Source organism: Magnolia sinica, chromosome 2, assembly GCF_029962835.1.
Source record: "Magnolia sinica isolate HGM2019 chromosome 2, MsV1, whole genome shotgun sequence".
Lineage (NCBI taxonomy): Eukaryota > Viridiplantae > Streptophyta > Magnoliopsida > Magnoliales > Magnoliaceae > Magnolia > Magnolia sinica.
The window spans coordinates 16,662,306-16,685,546 of NC_080574.1; the positions used below are offsets into that span (position 1 = coordinate 16,662,306).

At 39.5% G+C, this 23,241-nt stretch overlaps 1 protein-coding gene across 8 annotated transcripts; it reads left to right on the plus strand.

Annotated features, from left to right (window-relative positions):
• The first annotated feature begins 390 nt into the window (after window positions 1-390).
• LOC131236443 (transmembrane emp24 domain-containing protein p24delta3-like) lies at window positions 391-21,011 on the plus strand. 8 transcript variants are annotated; one of them, XM_058233597.1, is made up of 6 exons: window positions 393-911; window positions 19,688-19,897; window positions 20,018-20,094; window positions 20,199-20,269; window positions 20,438-20,543; window positions 20,647-21,011. In XM_058233597.1, exons 1-6 carry the CDS (start codon window positions 702-704, stop codon window positions 20,687-20,689), a joined length of 717 nt encoding a protein of 238 aa, XP_058089580.1. In that variant the 5' UTR covers window positions 393-701; the 3' UTR covers window positions 20,690-21,011. The 8 variants fall into 8 exon arrangements, 7 of the variants coding, with proteins under 7 accessions (XP_058089579.1, XP_058089580.1, XP_058089581.1 ...); XM_058233598.1 differs by having other exon boundaries at window positions 394-911; window positions 20,438-20,548; XR_009166748.1 differs by having other exon boundaries at window positions 397-911; window positions 20,425-20,543.
• Window positions 21,012-23,241: the final 2,230 nt, after the last annotated feature.

Here is a 23,241-nt window from a genome sequence, read left to right on the forward strand (position 1 = left end):
CAAGTCTTCCGTACAGCTCGGGCGTATTCTCGCAAAGGAAAATGAGGTGGGCGTAGTTTCCTAAATGGGCCATAAACGGGTCGTACAGTCACAAATTTCTCCCTTAGCACACTGCATCCCGAATTCTTCGTACTCTTCAGAGTACCACACAACCTACTCAGGCACTAAACTCAAACTAGACCGACTAAATCGTGGAAACGACCGTTGCTAAGTCACAGCCCCAAAAATCAGACTGGTTGAACAATCATATGAATCCTGGATACTTGTTTGTTGAAATAAAACCATTGGATGCTTTTCATTTTAACCGTCCAGTAAATGCCCACCAAACTACATTTACTCTGAAATACTTAAATGCCAGGTGTCCAATTTCTAAGCAGTTCCGGAGTGCCTGTATTTCATCCATCCCACTCTACCGGGCTATCAAAGGCTTTCTCGTGCTTGAATTGCTCGTTTGCAAGTCGCTAGGATGCGCCGTAGGGATCAGAAAAGAATCGCTGAGATTTCGCGCCCACTTCGAAGCAGAAATCATGAGAAACACAACTCCTTCGTTCTCAGAATTCTGAAGAAAAACAGCTGAAACTGCAATAAAGATTTCAGTTCTCATTTTCATTTTTTTGCTGCTGCTTTCAACAGCTTCTCTTCTCTCGTCTCTTGACAATCAAACCAAAAATAAGGGCGGTCTGTTCTACCGTGCGCCAGGGATGTCTAGAGATCTTATCCCGCGCACCCTTCTCTTCCTTCTCTGCTCGGTGGGCTTCCTTCCTCCTCTGGCCAGAGCCATATGGTTGGATCTCCCTTCAGTGGATATGAAATGCTTGTCGGAGGAAATTCCGATCAACATCCTCGTCGTGGGCGACTACACAGTCGTCCACGACGATTGGGATCACGACCTCCCCACCATCTCGGCGAAGGTAATTCGAGATCTAGGTCTTTTCATTTTCTCCTTTCCAATTCGGAAATCGACTCTATTCAGTGCCCATTGATTCATACATTTCTCCTTCTGCGATTGAATGTTTTGGAATACAGGAATTTTATTATTATTATTATTATTATTATTTTACCAGACACTTTTTATCTCTGTGTTTTAATTGGTTAATATTTTATTTGATTCAGAAATTTGGTATGAATTCTTTTGAGTGGTAAGATGGATGGTATTGATTCATGTGTAATTTGGATATGTGACGATTAAATAGTGAAGCCATGATTTGCGACCGCCCTACTAATTAATTCACACACGTTCATTTTCTGTTTTGGGATTGAGGTAGTGATTTTTGTTTTTGCTATTTCAATTTCCGAGAATAGCATATAGATATAAGATAATTAATCAGGGCAGGTCTATAAACCAATTCCTTCCAATCTAGAGATGGATGAGTTTTAGAAATTCACAAGCTTGGTTGGGTTTTTGTCGAGATTCAGATTGTGAAACTGAAAATCTTTCAATGATTGCTAGGTTTTTTGTCACCATTGTCGTCATATGCTGGCCCTTCAAACTGGCTGTGGCAGAGTTACATTGAGACTTCTCGCATGCCAGCATGGCCCCACCCAGTATTGACCCCAACCCAACCATTTCATGCATGGCCCAAAGGGCACCGAGCAAGCAAGGTGATGTCATAATGGATAGTTTCCAGGCAAACCACTAATCACGGAGGCACACAAGTATACCACCGCTGGATAAAAGAAGGGGACATGACATGCCCAAGTACTTGCCTGCATGGAATAACAGGGCTTCTGTCAATACATTTTTCCCAGGCACCATTCACATGCCATGACCATCATGCCCAAAGTCTCGATGAACCTCGATCGATGATTAAAGGCCGATGATCAGTGATGATTGACGCGATTAAAGGCAAATGGTGTGAAGATCAATAATTGGAAGAGGCTTTGTGAGACGTTGGTTGCTGTATCGCTGTGGCATACGGTTTTTACCTCACAGTAGAGTTCTCTTAAACACTCCTTGTGTTTCTTTTTTGTTGTTGATGTTCTTGTAATACATCACTACATATGTATATCCAAATAGGATACTTTACCACTGATGTTTTTTGCTCATTGCGGGGAGACTTTTTCAGATATTATTTAGTGGATAACAAAATTGGTCATGTGGCTACACTTACGTGCACACACGTGTGCCAACATTTCCCACTTAGCCACTATGGCAATTTTTTTTTTTTAAAAAATACTCCCATTCACTAACGTGAGATTCAATTTGTTGGTTAGTTTACTCGAACAGATACAATATTTTGTCCCGCTGACATTCACAAGACATGAATTAATTCTTATTGATTTAATAATACCCTATCTTTTTGCATCATTCGTGGCTATCAGTGGGTACTTCATCTATCCTACGGTACGGGGAAAATATGAATTTGGGAATCTAGGGTTTCGATTAGGGTTAGGGGATTTGGAATCAAGGGGTTTTTTATAGGGAAAAACAAAGGGGAATCAAGGGGATTGAAGGGTTGTCCTTATATTCAGCCTTGGACTCGCATGTGTGGCCATGCGGTCATAGGTGTGGGTGGTTTGGGTTAGGTTTTGTGAATTTCAAGACAGGGTTTGGTTGGGGTTGAGGTTGGATGAAGAGAAGATAAAGTTTTTAAGAAAATACCTCTTTTGGATAGAAAGAAGAACAAGAAGAAGATGATAGATGGAAGCCTCGCACATCTGTTGAATAGGAATGGGATCACACCACACCTAATCTCCAAACCACATGGAGAATCCTTCAAATCGCATGAAGAAATAAGACGAACTTTGAAATTTTATGAAACAATAGCATAGAGAGATTCACACGCCTCCCTTCTCTTTTATGGTATCAAGTGCAAAAATTTACAGATATAGCCCTACTTAATGTTTTTTTATTTATTTATGTATATACTAAAATACCCCTAAAAATAGAATAAAATGTAAAACAAAGCTCAGAAAAGGTCCAAACTATCAAATAAACTAAATTCTAATAAATTCAAATAAAAACTAAGAAACTTAAGTTCTAAAATGTCCACAATCGAGGCGGGCCACGATCAAAAGTAGTCAAACGGCTCGATATGCGTGATGTAATGGGCTGATTGACGCGTGCATTCAATCCAACTGTCCAGACTCCTCAAGAATGCAACTTACATGCATCTTTCTAGTGTGTGGTCTTTGAAGATGCATCAAATGCATGTGGGGTCTTTAAAACGGTCCACTCGGGCCCACGTGGTCATCCATCTAAAGGGAAGTTAGGGAAGTTGGTGATGATCTCCTCCTTTGGTAGTCCCTGAATGGTGATCTAATGTCCTCATCAATTCTCCCCTGCTGAGAAAGATTCACCGCTGTTGAAATAAAACTCCGATAACGTTCCAAGATGTCAGGCTTGAGTCATAGAAGCTCCGTCTCTGTGATCCACGTGCAGTCTGACACCGGTCTGTCCTTCCACTTGACCAAGTACTTCTAATATTCGCCATGTCTAGTGAAAACCCCTTCATCTAAAATATCCCCTATTTCCTCTCTTCTCATAGGTATGGATGGTTTGTGTGAGAAGAGAGGTCAGGTAATGTCTAGGGGCTATGGGATAGGTCGTGGGGGTCATCATCAAAATTCATGTGAGGGTCCATGAAACGGTACAAGATCTTCCACATTGAATTTGGAACTGATACTCCTGTTAGGTGGAAGATCTATCAAGTAAGCATTCAAACCCAGTTCTATCAAGATTTTATACGGTCTAGCGATATGGGCTTGTAAATTTATTTTTTATGGTTCCTTGTGGAGACATTTTAGGACATATTTTAATCATTACTTCATCTCCCACATCAAACTCTTTAAATTTACGGTGTGAGTCAGCAATCATTTTGTATTTTTCATTACTTATGTTGATTCTTTTTCTAATATCCACATGCAAGTCATGAATGAGGTGTGCGAATGCATGTGTAGCCTCTAATGGCGTGTGGGACACTGACATGGGTATGACATCTATAGGGGTCTTTGGCTCATCTACTTGTATTTCCAAATCCACTTCATTCTCGGGACTCATCTGATCGTGAGGAAGGTTTGGTAAAGTCAATGCGTGAATGTCCCACACGGGTGTAAGCTCATCTGGTATATCCTCTGGGATAACATGAATAGACTCCCCCAATACTTGACTCACCTTAGGTGGTAACTCTATACTACCCTCGGGTGTAACATCAGGTGGCATCTCCATACTAACCTTAGGTATGACCTCAATTGCTATGTGGACATACACTGTCAAATCAACTTTAGTGTCCCTGTTAGACTCTTTGGCATTTTTTTTTTTTTAATAGGGAGAGACTCAAACTGGAATTTCCCCACATGTTCAGGATTATGTTTCTTGACGTCCTCCTTTTCCAGGGTGCTTTTAGGTGGGAGAGGCTTCAAGATAATCCTTTTGCTTTCATACATAAAGAACATGTATTCGAGTGTTCAAATAGTGTTGCGTCATTGTCGTACAACTAAGGCCTACCCGATGACGTGGCCTATATCCATAGGCAAAACATCATACCATAACGTGTCCGTATAGGAACCAAATTAGATGGGAATGGGCAAACGTTGAGAAACTAGAATTGAAGACGCATCAACCCATGAGACTCGATAGGGCTGAGGGTGAGGAATGACTAGCAAACCTAAGCGGTCCACGGTGCTACTAGAAACCACATTGGTGCAACTGTCAATATCAATGATCACCTTGTAGCTCTTCTCCCCACACTTGGCATAAGTATGGAAGACGGCATTTTTGAGCCACTCGTCGCTCTCTTTGGCCTGTGCTAAGGCACATCTCACTACTGCAATTGGCACGATCTCAATCTCCTCAACCTCTTCATCACCAACAGTAGTTGCGTCAGGCTAATAGACTACCCCACTCGTCACCCTGTTCAATTTTCCTCTTATTTACTTTTGCCAATCATGAGGGACTTGTTCCTCTCTTTCAAGAGACACTGTTGCACAAAATGACCGACTCTATGGCAATTGAAGCACCACACTAGCTCAACTCCCCTAGAGCTTGTACTAGCGATCCCTTTACCCTTAACATCCCTAGGGTTGGATTGAGATCCAAAATGGGACTTGGATTGACTCCTGACGTCAGACTTAGCTCCCTAGAGCGTAGTCTTCACATTTAAATCCCTAGAGTCAAATCACCTCCCAAGTTGCGGCTTGAGGTAGTACTCAAGGTTTTGTACCACTTGGTACATTTGCTCTAAGGTGCCAATGTCACGGGAAAGGAGTTCTCGCTAAATGTTGAATCGGAGGCCCGTTCTAAAACGACAGAGTGTGATAATTGGGTCATCCTCAATGTCACATCGCATCATGCATTTCACGAATTTGGTGATGTAATCAGACACGAGCATAGTTCCCTAGTGAATTGACTGCCACTGATCCAAGAGTTTGTGACGGTAAGAGAGAGGGAGATACTTTTCTTTAAGAATTTCTTTCATCTCTACCCAATGTGCAACTGAGGCCCTCTCAATCTTACGCTCTGTGTTGGTCCAAAAAAGTTTGGCCTGGCCCACCAACTTCATTTTGGCAAACCTTACACGACGGGCATCGAACATATCATACTGCTCAAATTAGTGGTCCATGTCTGCCATCCAGTTATGAAATGCATTGAGATCCAGGAGATTATCAAAACTAGGGGCATTTACTTTCATGCCTCTTTATGGCATGTGCATCTGCGTCATGGCGGTCATGACGCTCCTCACAATATGGTTGCACATGCGCTCTACCATGTCCCCGTCCTTCAACTTGATCCCCGGCTTGAGATTGGACATCTTCTCCAGTGTTGGGGTTCGCCTGAAGGGAGGCTTCAAGTTGGTTGACACGCGCGTTGGTCGTAGTCAATTGAGTAGCGGTGATCCTATTGTGAGCCTCAGTGGCCTTCAGACGGTTGTTGATGGCGTTGAGGGCCTCGGCAATCTGCTTTAGATTCATGGTGGGATGTAAGCCAAAACCACGTCCAGAACGAGTGGGCATATACATGGTAAACTCTCAAGGGGAAACCTAGATCCTAGGGTGATGTTATGACAAAGACAATGACTAACCTAGACGCCAAATTGGACACAATGAAGACATTATTCTGAAAAATCAGCAAGCTATCAATATGAAAATACTATGAAATTTCAGCAATAGGACAATCAAAGATTACCAATATGAAAATTCAGCAATAGTATATTCTGAAAACACTAACTGAAAATTCAGCAATAGTATAATTTGAAAATGCTAACAGAAAATTCGGCAATATGATCCTGAACTTTACATGCATTGGATGTGCTAACAAACCTAGTTGTAAAGTTCTAACCTAGATGCGACTCTTAACCTAGATGTAACACAAATAATCTATGCTAAACCTTTGGGCTTTGATACCAAATTTGATGCATGACACATGATTTAATGCTAGCATACAACGTGGAGATTATTAAAGAGTCCATAAAGTAATCCAAATAGCAAAAGATGTTAACCTACCACATGATTAAGAGTAAATAATAGGAAACAAAATCTGATTTAACCTAAGTCATATACCCACATACTATGAAACCATATAAATCAATTAAAATTAGTCCCAATGGAAGGATAGGACTTCCAACTTACCATAGGCACGGTCAACATTCAAGGGGATGACTAGTAGGTCCTAAGACTAGGGTAGGGGGGAGAAAACTTGAGATTTGGGCATTTAGGGTTCATGGGAGTTGGGGATTTTGGATTGAAGGGTTTTCCGTACAGTTAGCCTTGGGCTCGCATGTGTGGCTATGCTGTCACATGTGTGGGTGGTTTGGGTTAGGTTTTGGGAATTTCAAGCTAGGGTTTGGTTGGGGTTGGGGTTGGATGATGAGAAGAAGAAGAAGAAAATGATGATTTGGATGGGAATGAAAGAAGAGAATATGGAGTTTTGAAGAAAATACCTCTTTTAAATAGAAAGAAAGAACATGAAGAACCATGTAAGCCTCACACCTCCGTTGAATAGAAATAGAATCACACAATTTACAGATCTCATGGAAAAACCTTCAAATCGCATGAAGAAATAAGATGAACTTTGAAATTTCATGAAACAATAGCATTGAGAGGTTTACACACTCCCCTTCTCTTTTATAGTCTCAAATGTAGAAATTTACAAAAATAGCCCTACCTAATGTTTTTTTACTAAAATGCACCTAAACCTAGAACAAAACATAAAGCAACGCTCAGAAAAAGTCCAAACTGACAAATAAACTAAATCCTAATAAATTTAAATAAAAACCAAGACACTTAAGTCCTAAAGTGTCCACGATTGAGGCGGGCCATGATCAAAAGTGGTCAAATTGCCCAATATGCGCGGTCCAACGGTCCAATCAATGCATGCACTCGATCCAACGGTCTAGACTCCTTAAGAATGCATCCCACATGCATCTTCGTAGTGTAGGGTCTTCGAAGATGCATCAAATGCATGTAAGGTAATTAAAACAGTTCGCTCGGCCCACTCGGGCCCACATAATGGTAATCTATCCAAAGGGAAACTAGTGATGATCTCCTCCTCCTCTGTTAGACCCTGAATAGTGCTCTGATGTCTTTATCAATCACATAATATGTTTAACCGTTATCCAATGAGCAATCCCTAAATTGCTTTAATATCTAATAACTGGTCATGTTACAAGGCTAAGGTTGGGCCTGTTACATAACATTGTATACATTATACTTCTTATAGCCTGTTCATAGGGTTTTTCTTTCATTTCATTTGTTTCTTTATCATTTGTAGGTGTCATACCTTTTGATAAATTTGTTCATTTTTATATGAGAGATTCTATAGATTTGCAGCTATTCATTTTGAATTTCTTTAATACATTTTCTAAATATGATTCTGGAGATAAATTTAATTTAATTTTTTCTCTATTTCTTGTTATTTGAATTCCTAACACATAGGATGCTTCTCCATGTCCTTCATTTCAAATTGATTCTTTAGCCATTCTTTTATTTAAATAATTTTATCCAGATCATTATTTATTAATAGTATGTCATCTACATACAATGATAGGATAACAAAGGAATTCCCACTATCCAATGAATACACAATTATCATATATATTTGGGACAAAACTGTATTTAATGACGACATTATGAAAGGTCGGAACCATTGTCTAGATGACTGTTTTAGGCCATATAAAGATTTCTTTAATCGATATACTTTGTCCTTTTCTCTTTATATTATGTATCCTTAGGTTGAGTCATATATATTCCTTTAATTCTCCATTTACGAATGTTGTTTTAACATCCATTTGACTCAATTCTAAGTTTAGATTGGCAACTATTGGCATTAGTATTGTAATAGATGTAAATTTAGCTATAGGAAATATATATATATATATATATATATATATATATATATATATATATATATATATATATATATATATATATATATATATATATATATATATATTAGAGCTCTAAATGATTTATATCCTGCATCCAAGTCAGAGATTTTTTATTTTTTATTTTTTACAATTAAAATTCCAATCAAAATTTTTTTTAGAAGGTAGTTGTAATTAACACGGTTGCTCACAACTATAGAGAAACTCGGCTCAACAGTGTGTGGAATAAAACCAGGTCCACACAACAACTCAATTAAATTGACTCAGAACTCAACCGAGTCAACTTGACTCTGCAAGTTTTGAGCCATATTACTGGAAACCTGGTCGAGTCAAATCACCCATTCAGAGAACTTGAGTGAATCGAGGGGAGTGACCTTGACTCACTGTGATCAGTCAAGTCAATTCACCATTTTTTTAAATTTTTTTGACTCAATTCAAGTCAACTCAGTAGTTAAAACAAAATTAATGTTTAATAAAAAAAGGGAGGCTTTGAAATTAGTTGAGCATTGGAGATCAATTTCAATTGAAAGGATCGTCGAGAAAATCAACAACAATTTCTGAATACGATTTAATCGAAAAAATATATTGGGGATTCATTCGGTTCATAAAAAAAGAAACAAGGGAAATTTCTTATTTGAGAATTAGAGACCAATCAGGGATTTTTTATATATATCTAAGTGGACTAAAAAAGAAGGGAATTTCTAATTTGATCGGAATTCCTAAACAATCAAAATCCTTTCGATTTGATCGGAATTTCTGAAACCTTCTCTATAAGACTCTCTCCTTTTATATATATTTATATATATATATATATATATATATATATATATATATATATATATTAAAGATATATCATCAAGGAAATTCCACACATCAATTCCAAGTAAAAAAACGAAGAAGAGAAAGAAGAGGGTTGTGCACCTTTTTTGTCTTGATTTTGGTAGTCTAAGGACTATAACTAATATACTCCCCTTAAAAAAAGGGATAGTGGGATTGACGCTTCTAATAGCATCTGAACCCTTGCCTCTTCAAAAGAGCAGTGTAGTCTTAACCACTATGCCATCTTGATACCTTTGTTGTAAATATAGGCCCAATAAAGAGCCCGCTTAAACATTTTAAACGAAGACACTTGTCACGCCCCGAAATTCGAGTACAGAGTGTGCACCCTCAGCCCCGAGTTTCGGCCCATGACACGTACACTGAGTATACTAATTTCATTCAATTATACAAATTTTCATTTACCTACTAGCTCTACTGTAGATTTACATTCCATTCATGCTCGACAACATCTTAAAAATAAGAAACGATCATTTATTCCAATAATTAATCATAAACATAACTAAGGACCCTCTCAATTGAGATCTTATGAAATAAAATAAACATGTTCAACAACTTGAAAGAATTAATTTACAATATAAGAAAATTAAATATAATTAAAGTGAAAATATCATGACTAGTCTAAGGCTGCAACTTCTTCTTTTGTCAAGTAGGGTCACGTGTCCCTTAAGTTCTTTCTGGCTTGACCACATATTCCTATTTTCGAGCCATCGGCCCACCCTCATTCACATCTGTACGGTTTTTCCATCAATAAAAAATATAAGCTGGCCAGGCTTAGTGATATAACCCAGCATGGTTCATAATCATATCAATTAAAATAATACAAAAATACATGTACAATGATGTAAAATGGGGTATGAATGCATCAGATGGGGTGATCGTCCATCTACTTGGGTTGGAAGTCGTCAACCCGCATCCACCCGTTGGGTAGGCTTCCACCTTTCGGTAGGCTTGGGCATAGCCCGCATCTGGTAACGCTCTACCAGGATCGACATTTCTTCTAGGGAGGGCCCCTAGGATCGACCATGCATTATGCAATGCAATGAATGAGGGATGATATGTAAATGCATATTTTTCATATTTGGCATAGTTGTCTCGATTAAAATATTCACATATAAATTTATCGTACAATTATCATATCAAAATATTCAAACCAGTAAATCAATCAAACAATCACAATGATTTATTTTAGTTTTAATGAATTATGAGACAAGTTAGGCTACTCACCTGAGTCTGGTAGTGTAGAATCCACAGGGTAATTATGTTGGTTTGAATTCAGAAATCCTATCAGTTATATCAACAACATTATTATTCATATGTTTTTATTACATGGTGGGGCCCACCTCTGATTAACATCCTAGGTGGCCAGATCCAAAATAATCAAATAATTAAAATTTATATTCTATTTTTTTCTCCTTTTTAAGATTATAAAATTGAATGATAATTACTTAATCGGGGTGGTCCATCGGATGGTCAGATCATTCAGATTCCTAAGGTATTATCATGTTTTGCCTCTACACATTAGATGGATGGTGTGGATCTAACCACACATACACCGATGGCCCATCTCGACCTTCTACGCCAAGTGATACCAACACTTGCGCAAAAATCTAAGATTCCTTTATTAAACACTTTTAGATCTGACTAATGTGGCCTATCTGATTGTTAGATTGATCTAAAAATTATGACCCTTGTATATTTTGGCCTTAAGGATCATATGATCCGTACAGATTTATCTTAGCACAATCAAATTCCATCCATTTAATTTATTCCTAAAATATTACTAATTAGACCAAAATCATAAAAACATCACTTTATTAAAATTGACTCTATACACCTATACAATGATTGTGTGGATGATCCACGCCATCCATTGTATAGATTAAGAAGAAATTAACAACATAATATAAAGTTAAAAAGATTTAACGATTAGAACTTAACTGATCGAGCCTTCTTAGAATTTTCTCTTCCTTTTACTTTAGGCTTCCTATCTCCCCCTTTTTTTTTTTTTTTTTAATGCAGAAACCTTCCGTATTCCTTTTAAAGAAAATTCTCATAAGATAGGATGAGCACATCCTCCCTTATCCTGAATTTGAATTTTTTTATAATATTTAATAAAAAATTTATTATTACCACTTCAAGAATCGATCCCTAAACCTCTCTCTTAACTAAGAATTTCGCTACCAACTCAACTATTGACTTGTTTTTATTTTTTATTTAAAAATAAAATCTTTAAATATTTAATTTAGTTTTTTAATAATGTACCAAAATTTAGGGTTGTTACACACTCTTATACATATATTTAGACTTTATTCCTAAATTGTAATATATTGTTATTCTCTCTGTTTAGTAGAATGATTTTAAGAGTTGTAAGCAATGAGTTGAGCAAAACTGAATGACTCAACGACACAAACTACACCGTATGGAAAAGGAGAATTAGGCACATTCTCTTCCAAGACAAGATCGAATCTGTCCTAGATACTGATATGCTAGTTGAGCCACCATTTAATTGGACGGCTGTAGTCAGACGCACATATGAACGTTTCCTTGAAGATGATAAACTAGCCAGGTTCACCATGTTAACCTTTTTGGATATGGATCTGGAAATAATATATGAATCAATTGCAATCGCGTAGAGCATGTTTGAAGCAGTTGCACGAGCTTATGGGAATGTGTCTGATACATACATTCAATTATTAGTAGAAAAGTTCAATTTAACCAAGATGAAGGAAACAGATTCGGTGATCGATTATGTACATAAGATGATGGTCATTGCGAAAGAATTAGCGGCCCTTGGAAATCTAATTCCAAATAGAATGCAGGTTTCCATTGTATTGCACAATTTACCTAATTCATGGGAACCTGCACTTGTAGCCATTAATATGTCAGGATGAATCATCACAATGTAGAAGCTGCCCATGATGTTGGCCGTGGAAGCTCAACGAAGAACAAAGAAGGGATCTACATCGAGCTCATCTGTAAATCTTTCACAAGACAATTCACAAGCTGTCGTTTCCAACCCTTTAGTATCACATGTGAATGTGTCTACTCTAGTGTCAATTCCCTGTCCAGAAAACCACAATGCCCTTGTCTTGTGAAAAGGGACTTCAAACCAAACTATTATAACAAAAAGGGCCCATGGTCGTATGATGAAATTCATGTTTGTATGTGTATAATGTATGCATGCATGGATGGATGGATAGATCATGGATGGAGGATGTATGGTACCTGCATTTGTATTATATAGATCATGGATGGATGCATCTTTGAGTTCATTTACTTTTACATGTCCTAGTTATTATATGATACTTGCATTTGTATTATATAAACTCATTTTTGGTTACTATTGGAATAACTTCTTATGACAACACATACTTTTAGGTGCCCATTAAATAGAAACATATTATGTATGCATTCTTTTTACAATTTTTTGATTCCTAAATATGCAAATGTGTATTTTAGCATTTCCTACAGTTTTACTGAAAAATTCCACTGTTTTCCCCATGTTTCGCTGCATTTTTGGTTATCAGCGATAACAATTTTGTTTCTGTATACCCAACCAGCAAAACTTGTACCAATACCTATAACTCGAACAATGCATGAAACTAAATTTCTCCTTGGAAAGATCTACAAAAATCAAATATTGTTCTCCCGTTATCTAGATGACAGGCCATTCAACATCTGCACTTGTGTTGTTGGTTCTGTCATGAAGAGCTCCTTGTATGAATTTGCTTTACAGCTTCAGTCTGTGTTTTCTAGTACACAGTAAGCTTCGTACTACTGTAGGAAATTAAATATATCCAGGGAAAGGTAAAAAATCTGGCAGCATCTGCATATTGAACAATTTCATGACCTTAATTTGTTAAATTGTTGGCCACAGCTCCTTTGACAGATCTGAAAATTGTTTTTGTTGTTTCAGAGTGTCCTGTTCTAGGCATTGAGCTGACAACACTGATCTACAGGAGTGGTATGTTAGGCATAGTATGCATAAGATAATAAGAGCTGCCCCAATATTGTGGGACGACGTTGGATTTTCAAGGTTGTTCTTCCTTGGCCTTAATTCTTTTGTCTATTTATGCAGGGGTAGTCTGTCTTAATGACCATTCAAAAATAAATAAATAAATCATGGTCTCACTGCTTTCAATCGACATTTGTGAACCAAACTCATGGAATATATTTTGTTAACCTTATCATGCCTTTCACTTGATCATCTTTCCATGCCGAAGAAACAGTTCAGACCAACTGAATCTGTTATCTAAAAATTAGATTTCCATGTTGACCCCTTTGTTTTTTTTATTAGTGTTATCACTACCTATAATGATATTGTTCTCAGTGGTGGGCAAAACAATAAAAGTACTTGATTTTCCAGTCTTTATGAAGAAAGCACATTCAACTAGACTATTTATGATCCGGTCTTCGTTTATGAACATAGTATAAGCTGGCAAACCAATCCATAGGTGCCTCTTTAAGACTCATCCATGTTTGGTTTACATACTGATGCAGAACAACTAACCACTTGCTCTAAAAGCTTGAACTGTTAGAGCATGGCGAATCAATCCCCTTATCTCATAGCCCAGGCCCCACATCTCATGGGTTATGACCTTGTCCAAACCCCTCTCGTGGGCCCTAAATCACATGGGTACCGCCTCACACGAGCCACCCGCCTCACACGGGCTGCCCATCCCGAGTGTGTCCCCGCATCTGCAAGATTACAGGCTTAGATCACACCAATTCAGAAACAATCACACAAATTCCACATCCCACATGAAAATCCAAACATTCAATTAAAGGGAATCTATGCGGGTCCAAGCCGACACAGGCTAGGACTGGACCAATAAAAAAATAAACCAAAAAATGTCAAAAGGAAATAAAAACAACTACTCAAGCAAAAAAATCAGTCCCTAATCCAAGGGATTCCCTAATTTCAATTCAAGGAACCCCAAGGTGATAAAAATGGGCGGACAACAACAATGGCCCAGACGGACGTGCGTGTGATCCCGGCCGCACGTGTGTGGGGCCCACTATTCAGAAAAAGGCCACCTTGGCCCTGGTCGGCCAGGGATGGACTCCAAAACCTCCAAATCTCAGCTCGATCCGATGTACGGTTTGTGCGTGGTGCTCCGCCGAAGTTTCAGCTCGCCTGCGGGCCGAAATCTGGAAACCTGCTTCAATGAAGAAATCTGATGCAACAAAAGGACAAATTCGAAGTACGGATGGTTGGGGAAGATGGAAAAAAAGATGATGGAAGATGGGGGTGAATTGGGATCAATGTGGCTTCGCACCACGGTAGTTAGCCCTTCGAAAAGGGAGGGCTTCGCACCCACTTTTGAATTCTTCCACAACTCACGAAGAGAGCAGAAAAATAAAGCAGGAATTTTTTTATTAACTTCAATGAATGAAAAGAACTACAAGGGGTGCCTATTTATAGGGAGAACCCTATACCCAAAAACTCGCACCATGTGCGACACCTATTACTTGGCGATGAAGTAAACTAAAATAAAAACCAAACGAGAAAATCTAAAGCGTTCACGATGTTCTAAATAATAACAATAAGCAAAATCTAAAATATAAAACCAATCTGACGAGTGGGCCACGATCATGAGATCCCATGGTGGGCTTTTCTTGACTATCGGGCCACTTTTCTGAACCAAAACTTGACTTCTAGCTAGGAGGCCCTCCCTGGACGTCGTCATCGAGGCAGATCGATGGTGGGGTCCTCCATCTACGTACGTACGTGCGTAGGGGTGGCGGCGTGAGTGCGCGTGTGCGCGTGATGTCCCCATCAATTCTCCCCGGCTGCAAAGATTTCGCCACTGGAGACAATAGCTGTCATTCATGAAAAAATCTTACATTCTGCGCATTAATTCTAAAGCATTTTCACATTATTGAATTAGACGTACACAATAAATGAATGATTGATTCAATATATCCAATGTGTACATTAATATTATATTAAATGATTGTATAAAGAAAACAAACGGAATATCATTGTACTAATATGTATAGATGAATTCCAAAAGACTCTTTTCACTTTCTTTCTTATTAATTTTTTTACGATTTTTATTTATTTATTTATTTATTTTGAGAGAACTCTCACTTATGATACACTTATTTCATCTAGTAATGTTTGATTCCACCGGTGCTTTTTTGATGCAAAAATTAAGAGCGCCACAGCATATTTGTGGGTCCCACCGTGATGCATGTCGCTTATCCACACTGTTCATCTATTGTTGCTAATGAATTTATGGCATGAGCCATAAAATGAGGTATATCCAAAGCTACCACACCATGGGAAAAAGGGAATCGAACACTTACCATTAAAAACATCTTAGGTCCACTATTTCTTTTAGTGTGGCCCATTGGGTTGGGAAGGGTAGATATGGGAGGTAGAGGCTGGGAAAATGGATCGGGACGGGTAGGTATGGGATGTAGAGGCTGAAAAAATGGGTCGGGAAGGGTAAGTATGGGAGGTAGAGGCTGGGAAGAAAGGTTAGGAAAAGTAGATATGGGAGGTAGAGGTTGGGAAAATGGGTTGGGAAGGGGCCACGGTTCAAGGGATAAATATGGGGAATCAGGATGGGTGGGCGAAGGGCTGGACAAAGTATCAGTGGTCCTCTGAAAAGTAACTAAATCCTCCACATCGGATGTGAAACTAATTCCCATGAAAGGTGGAAGATCTATCTCATACACATTGAGACCGTTTCGTTTTATAATTTTGACGGGTCCAGCGCTACACGCGTGTAACTTACGAACGGCCCTCGAAGGATGCCGCTCGGGCCTGATGCAGACCATCACAGAGTCCCCAATATTGAATCCTTTGAAACATTTATACTGGTCTGTATAAAATGTGCAATGTTCATTATTAGTCATGATCTTCTGCCTGATTTCTTGATGCCATGAATGAATGTGATGCGCAAAAGACTCTGCAGACTCTGACGGCCTATGGGACAGTGACATAGGGACAAGATCAATAAGTTTCCTAGGTTTATAATCAGTAACGACTTCACAAGGACTTAGACCTGTGGACCTATCGACAAACTTATTCAACGTGAACTCGGTTGTAGGTATTACGATGTCCCATATTCTGGTGTGCTCTATATCCTTCCTAGGGGACTCATCCAGTAGATCATCAGGAAAGATATCACGTAACTCATCCATTACCGGAATGGCCTCAGTGGGTAACTCTACACTAGCCGCTGGTGCACTCTCTCCAGCCACAAGGCCACACATGTTGTACCCCTCAAAATAGTGGTCTTTATGTCTCTCATGGGGTGGGTGTCCGGGTGCACACCCATAATTGATTCCTTGACCAACTCCATTCATTGGTGTATCCTCCAGGTCACCTGCTTGAGATTGGACATCTACCCCAATGGTGGGGTTTGTCCTAGCGATGGTCTTTAGTCGGGTAATGCGTACATCAAGCTGTTCACAGCATTGGTCCATTTCCAAGCGCTTAATCATAGACTCCAACGTCTGAGATATCTTGTTTAGTGACTCTTGCAATTGTTCCATGTTTAGTGTAGGGTGCAAACCGAAACTGCGACCCGTACGTGTGGGCATATAGTGACTTGCTCAACCTAAAGACCTTCTATGACAACTATATGCGTCTAAAAACTAAATGACCCTACGAGACTCTATATGAAGGAGACTACACACTGTTACTAAAATTCAGCTATAGATGATGGACTGAATGCATGAAGGACTCAAACAAACTAAACCCTAAATATGTAGTGAATTCCCCTACAAGAACCTGGCTCTGATACCAAATTTGATGCAGGACATGGAAAATTAAATATGATATGAAAGATTTCAGGCTTAGATCACACCAATTCAGAAATAATCACGCAAATTCCACATCCCACATGAAAATCCAAAGATTCAATTAAAGGAGAATCTATGCGGGTCCAAGCCGACACAGGCTAGGACTGGACCAATAAAAATTATAAACCAAACAATGTCAAAGGGAAATAAAATCAACTACTCATGCATAAAAATCAGTCCCTAATCCAATGGATTCCGTAATTTCAATTCAAGGAACCCTGAGCCAAAAGATGATCCCGCGTATGGACAGCAACAATGGCCCAGACGGACGTGCGTGTGATCCCGGCCGCACGTGTGTGGGGCCCACTATTCAGAAAAAGGCCACCTTGGCCCTGATCGGCCAGGGATGGACTCCAAAACCCCCAAATCTCAGCTCGATCCGATGTACGGTTTATGCGTGGTGCTCCGCTGAAGTTTCAGCTTGCCTGCAGGCCGAAATCTGAAAACCTGCTGTAATGAAGAAATCTGATGCAACAAAAGGACAAATTCGAAGTACGGATGGTGGGAGAAGATGGAAAAAAGATGATGGAAGATGGGGGTGAATTGGGATCAATGTGGCTTCGCACCACGGTAGTTAGCCCTTCGAAAAGGGAGAGCTTCGTACCCACTTTTGAATTCTTCCACAACTTACGAAGAAAGCAGAAAAATAAAGCAGGAATTTTTTATTAACTTCAATGAATGAAAAGAACTACAAGGGGTGCCTATTTATAGGGAGAACCTTATACCCAAAAACTCGCATCATGTGCGACACCTATTACTTGGCGATGAAGTAAACTAAAATAAAAATCAAACAAGGAAATCTAAAGCGTTCACGATGTTCTAAATAATAACAATAACCGAAACCTAAAATATAAAACCAATCCGACGAGTGGGTCACGATCATGAGATCCCATGGTGGGCTTTTCTTGACTATCGGGCCACTTTTCTGAACCAAAATTTGACTTCTAGTTAGGAGGCCCTCCCTGGACGTCGTCATCGAGACAGATCGATGGTCCAAACCCCTCTCGTGGGCCCTAAATCACATGGGTACCGCCTCACACGAGCCACCCGCCTCACACGGGCTGCCCATCCCGAGTGTGTCCCCGCATCCCACAGGCTACCCCACTCGAACCCGGTGTGAAAATGCCCCTGCATTAATCACCCTCGTGAGGAGCCTCGAACACAAGACCTCCCACTCTGATACCACTTTGATGCAGAACAACTAACCACTTGCTCTAAAAGCTCGAACCGTTAGAGCATGGCGAATCAATCCCTTTATCTTATAGCCCAGGCCCCACATCTCATGTCCGAACCCTCCTTGTGGGCCCCAAATCACATGGGGCCCACCTCACACGAGCTGCCCACCCTGAGTGTGTCCCTGCATCCCACAGGCTACCCCACTCAAGCCCAGTGTGAAAATGCACCTGTATTACATACACAACGAATGCAGTCTCTTTCCACATTGTCCCATAAAAACTCCGTTCATAATTATTGCCTATTTGACCAAGCTTCCATCCTTTGTATTTGCAGTTTGGACTGACCCCCGCCCCTCTCTTGCATATTCACGAGGACTTCAACAGGTGTCCACCCACCAAGAGCAAGGCTTAGGCCCAGTGTCCTGGATGGTATATTGGCGGACTGAATTGCTCTCCCATCAAATTGTCAAGCATGGCTGGTCGTATAGCTATCCTATGAAATTTCTCCTATAGTTTGATTGGTATGCTTGAGATCATATAAAATTGAGAGGCACATTTCCACTTCATCCACCAAGCTCTAATTTTATGATCGACATCCTTCTCAATCTCCACTCTCATGAATTATCACGCCAAGATATCAAAAATCTCCACTCTCATGAATTATCAACCCAAGATATCAAAAAAGGTCATTTTGGGATACTTCTTGGTCAGAAATCTCCACTAATTCCTTGCTTCCACACACATTGTTATTAAAATTGCATTCCATATGCTCTTAGTTAACTAAATTTATAACCTTTAGATTCTAAAGCATCAGTCCATAGTTCTAGCTTTGTGTTTGCCCCCACCCTCGTCTTGTCAATCAAAACTATATCATCTGTAAACGACATACACCACGAGACATCCTTCTCAATTCAAGTAAATGAATCTAATTTTGATTTACCAACCACATCTGATGATGCACAGGGAATAGTGTACATAAAGAGTGTGATGGTCGATTTGCAGGCACTAATAAATTGCAAGCAGCAACAGATAACTGAATTAAACAGTCCAAATTGTGGGGCACAATTTAGATAGACTATAAACTAAAAAATTGCAGTAATTTGATTACTTCACCAGCCAATTGGTGGACATCCTATGGATGGTTGTGATAAAAAAACAGCCAATGGTCCAAATTCAGCAAACAAATTGCCAACAATCAGAGGTAAGAATCAGTCAACCATTCTTATTTATCTACAGTAGGCTCCTCACTTTTGGATAGTTTGATTTGAGTTAATATATGCCAGGTGTACAATTTCTAACTGCCTCCACATCAAGTGTCACTCTCTGCCAGAACAAATAATTCTCCATATGGTAACTATAATTTGCAACCTCAGCACATAACCCTTGAGTGATAGCTGTTAACATAATCAAGAGGGTTTGGTTTCTGTTGAATTGGAATAAATTTCACACCATCTATTTTTTCCTCCCTTTTTTTCTATATGAATGTACTTGAGCTGCAAGTTAACGAGCCTTACACTGGGTCGTTCTTGGCAGGTAACATCACCATTCGGAAACAACCTTCATTACCAAAAAAATGTAAAGTCGGGTCAGTTTGCATTTACAACTCCAGTGGCTGGCAACTATTTGGCATGTTTCTGGGTAGATGGCCATAACAAAGGCATTACATCTAGTGTCAATCTTGAATGGAAGATTGGAATTTCGGCAAGGGACTGGCTTTCTGTTGCCAGGAGAGAAAAGATAGAGGTAAACAATTGAACTAGAACATTCTTATGCACGAACCTGATGCATACTCGTGTATGCATGTGTTTGTGTTTATGCATGTTTGGATTTGCACTTCCTTGATTGTGGTTTTTGTAAGTGTAGGGTGTTGAGCTTGAGCTGAGGAAACTAGAAGGGGCAGTGGAGGCCATCCATGAGAATTTACTCTATCTCAAGAACAGGTAATATATCTGCAGTTGTGGATCAAACGCTTGTATCAGATGGATGCTTGCCTCCTTCCATTCATCACATATATGTGGGAATAATGCTTGATGCCCAAATGCAGGGAAGCTGAGATGAGGACAGTGAACGAACTCACTAATTCTAGAGTTGCATTGTTCAGTATCATGTCTCTGGGTATGTGCATAGGGGTTTCGGCTTTCCAGTTGTGGCACTTGAGGGGCTACTTCGAAAAGAAGAAGCTTATCTGACTGCTTTTTATCCCACGGTGTAATTTTTTTATTTTATTTTTGTTGAATTAAAGATTTGAAACCCATTTTTCTTCTTTTAAGCTCTCTTGCACAGGAAAAATTTCTGAGCAGAGGTATGATAGATATTTGGCCTTTTCTTGTGGAAATGGGAGAATGTGTGTGATCGTGCATATTGCATGTATGAGGCGATTTTATCGCAGGTCTTGTACGTATTTTTCAGAGAGAGATCATCATGATTGCTTTCTGTCCAATTCATTCATTCATTTACTAGACCAATGTTAAATTTTGACTTTTTGAATGCAGAAGCTACAGCTGCAAGCATAGTTCTAAAAACTTGTTGAGCTGATTTGTAACTTGTCTGACTCGACTAGACTCTGCCAGATTTTGAGCCAGGTCACTGGGAAACTGGGTCCTGGGCCCTGACTCAATTCGGGATGACTTGTCGAGTTTACTTAACTACCCAGTTGATTTGACACGAATTGCGGTGACTCGAACTGACTCACTCAGTCTAGAATTGAAAATGGTGGAGGAAGAAGGGGATCGAACCTGCAACCACTACCACAGGGATAGATGCACCTAACAAGCACCTAACAATTTGATCCCAATTTTTATATTTTCTTTTACTTGTACCTATTTTAACTGTGTTAAATACCTATTCCTATTCTTGATTATTATTATTATTATTTTTAAAAAAATTATAATTATTAGGTATCAATCCAGTTGTGCAGGTGGGGCCAATGATTGAGTTATCTGGGCTGTTTTGTCTCATTTTAACGTGCCATGGATGGACCATGCCTCAAAAACTCTCCTAGATGGAAAGATCTTGGCCACCAACCTTGGGTCCTTTTCAGTTGAGTATTTACCATTCCTGCATTTCTCTTCATGACCTTCTGTTTCCAAAACGCAAACTGACAGGTTGTGATTATCCTATGAATATATTTTTGGGGCATGATCTGAACAAACTTATGGTCAGGATGGCTGAATATTGGACCCCACTTTTACTAACTGAAAGACCCAAGCATATTGCGCACGTCCTTGGATGATGGATCAATCATATAATTTCTCACCATGGATTACCTGTCTTTACTTCCTATGCATTTGATGGGTCGAAGGCTAGTTAATATGGGTGATCTAGTTCAGAATCTAACAGACCCCAGAATAGATCTAGCAAGATTGATTGGAGGTTTCAAATCCATCCATTAATCAGCTGATCGGATCCAGAATCTAACCGACCTCAAGAGATTATTTAGCAAGATGGATGGATTGGGAGCATAAAAGGTCACTTTGGATACCACCCAATAAGTAATTTTCTTAACTCATTTAATTTTCTAAACAAATGTAAGATCTCTCTCTCTACACGTGATTGTTGGTCGTCCATATAAAAGAAGGGTCCACATGATGGGTGGTGGATATTAAAGGTGGGCCTCACATGATGGACAATGGCATTGGTGGTATTCCTCGCATGATAGATGACCTGTATCAAGGTGGGCTCCACATGATGATAGTTCACATCGGCCCCTAATGATGAATGACCCACATCTAAGACAGGTCCTACTTGATGGATGGCCTACTTCGAAGTTGGGCCTTGCATGATGTATGGTCTACATTAAGGGTGGACTGAGCAGACTTGAGGGATAATTAGTTTTGTGTGATATTGCAAGCTAGGGTTGAAAGTCGGGCTGGCTGGGCCGGGTTGGGCTAGGGTTCCTATACCTCAACCCTAACCCAACCCAATAACCTCATGTTGAGAATTCTCAACCCAAGCGGGCTTGGTTGGGTTAGTCAGGTGGATACATGCTAATATTTTTGTTATTACATTAGTCGATTATATTACAATGCATGTCTTATTTTTTGTACCTATGATTTTATTAATTATATATGTAGTTATTTATCGTAAATAACTTTATTTTTCTAAACAAATAAGCTAAAATATAGGACAAATACTCCTTTAAAAGTCATGTTGTGTAGCACACAATTCATTTGGGAGAGAAATCTGGCATATCTTGTTAGCTTGAGTCATACAAATTTGACATGGACCGATGAGACCCAACGGCATTGGAATTTCCTGTGCCTTCGACACAGACGATTTACATTCAATTATAATTTACAAGTAACTTATATATTAATTAGGTTTGGGTTGGATCAGGCAACCTGAGACCTCAACCTGAGCCTGACCCAACTTTTATGGGGTTGGTGTTTGTATAGCCCAAGCCCAAGACCGAACCCGATACATCATGCCCAAGCCTAACTCAATGTCGGTTCAGTCATGGGTTAATCGGATTGAACCCGCTGGACTTTCAGCCCAATTGAAAACTAAAAATACTCTTCTTTCTTTATGACTGAACATGCTTCAAATGTTGAATAAGTAGAAACCAAGATAAGAACACCCCCAAAATATCTGCAAAAGGTCCCGATGCTCTGGCATTGGAGAACAGACATGACTGGCATGATTTGAATACTATTCGGCAAACTCATACTCTCCTGAGTCAACTCACGAGTCAAGGGCTGACTCCTCCCAGTTGAGTCTATTTTTACTACTGACTCAGCATGCCGAACTGACTGTCTGAGTCAACTCAGCTGAGTTGCATACGACTCAAATCCATGCTCATGATCCCTCTAACCTCCTTTTAAGTTTTAACCTTCTACTGTCATACATCTAATAGCCCTCAGGTGTTGCTGCATTAGTCTTTTGGATGCTGATCAGGTGGGTGTTGAGTGATGTGGGGCCCATATTGATGAATGTGTGTTTATATCCACGCAGTCCATCCATTTTTCTAGCTCATTCTCATTTAAGGCCATAAACCCAAAAATGAAGCAGAGATGAAGCTCAAGTGGACCACACACAGTAGGGATTGAATGTCCATCATTAGGGCACAAAAGTTTTGGATCAAGCTGATA

Excerpts from the sequence above, each read along its gene's own strand:
- LOC131236443 (XM_058233596.1), top strand. The coding sequence starts at position 702 with ATGTCTAGAGATCTTATCCCGCGCACCCTTCTCTTCCTTCTCTGCTCG. Across the intron at positions 912-19,687 it reads TCCCCACCATCTCGGCGAAG|GTAACATCACCATTCGGAAA; the intron begins GTAATTCGAGAT and ends CGTTCTTGGCAG. Across the intron at positions 19,898-20,017 it reads CCAGGAGAGAAAAGATAGAG|GGTGTTGAGCTTGAGCTGAG; the intron begins GTAAACAATTGA and ends TTGTAAGTGTAG.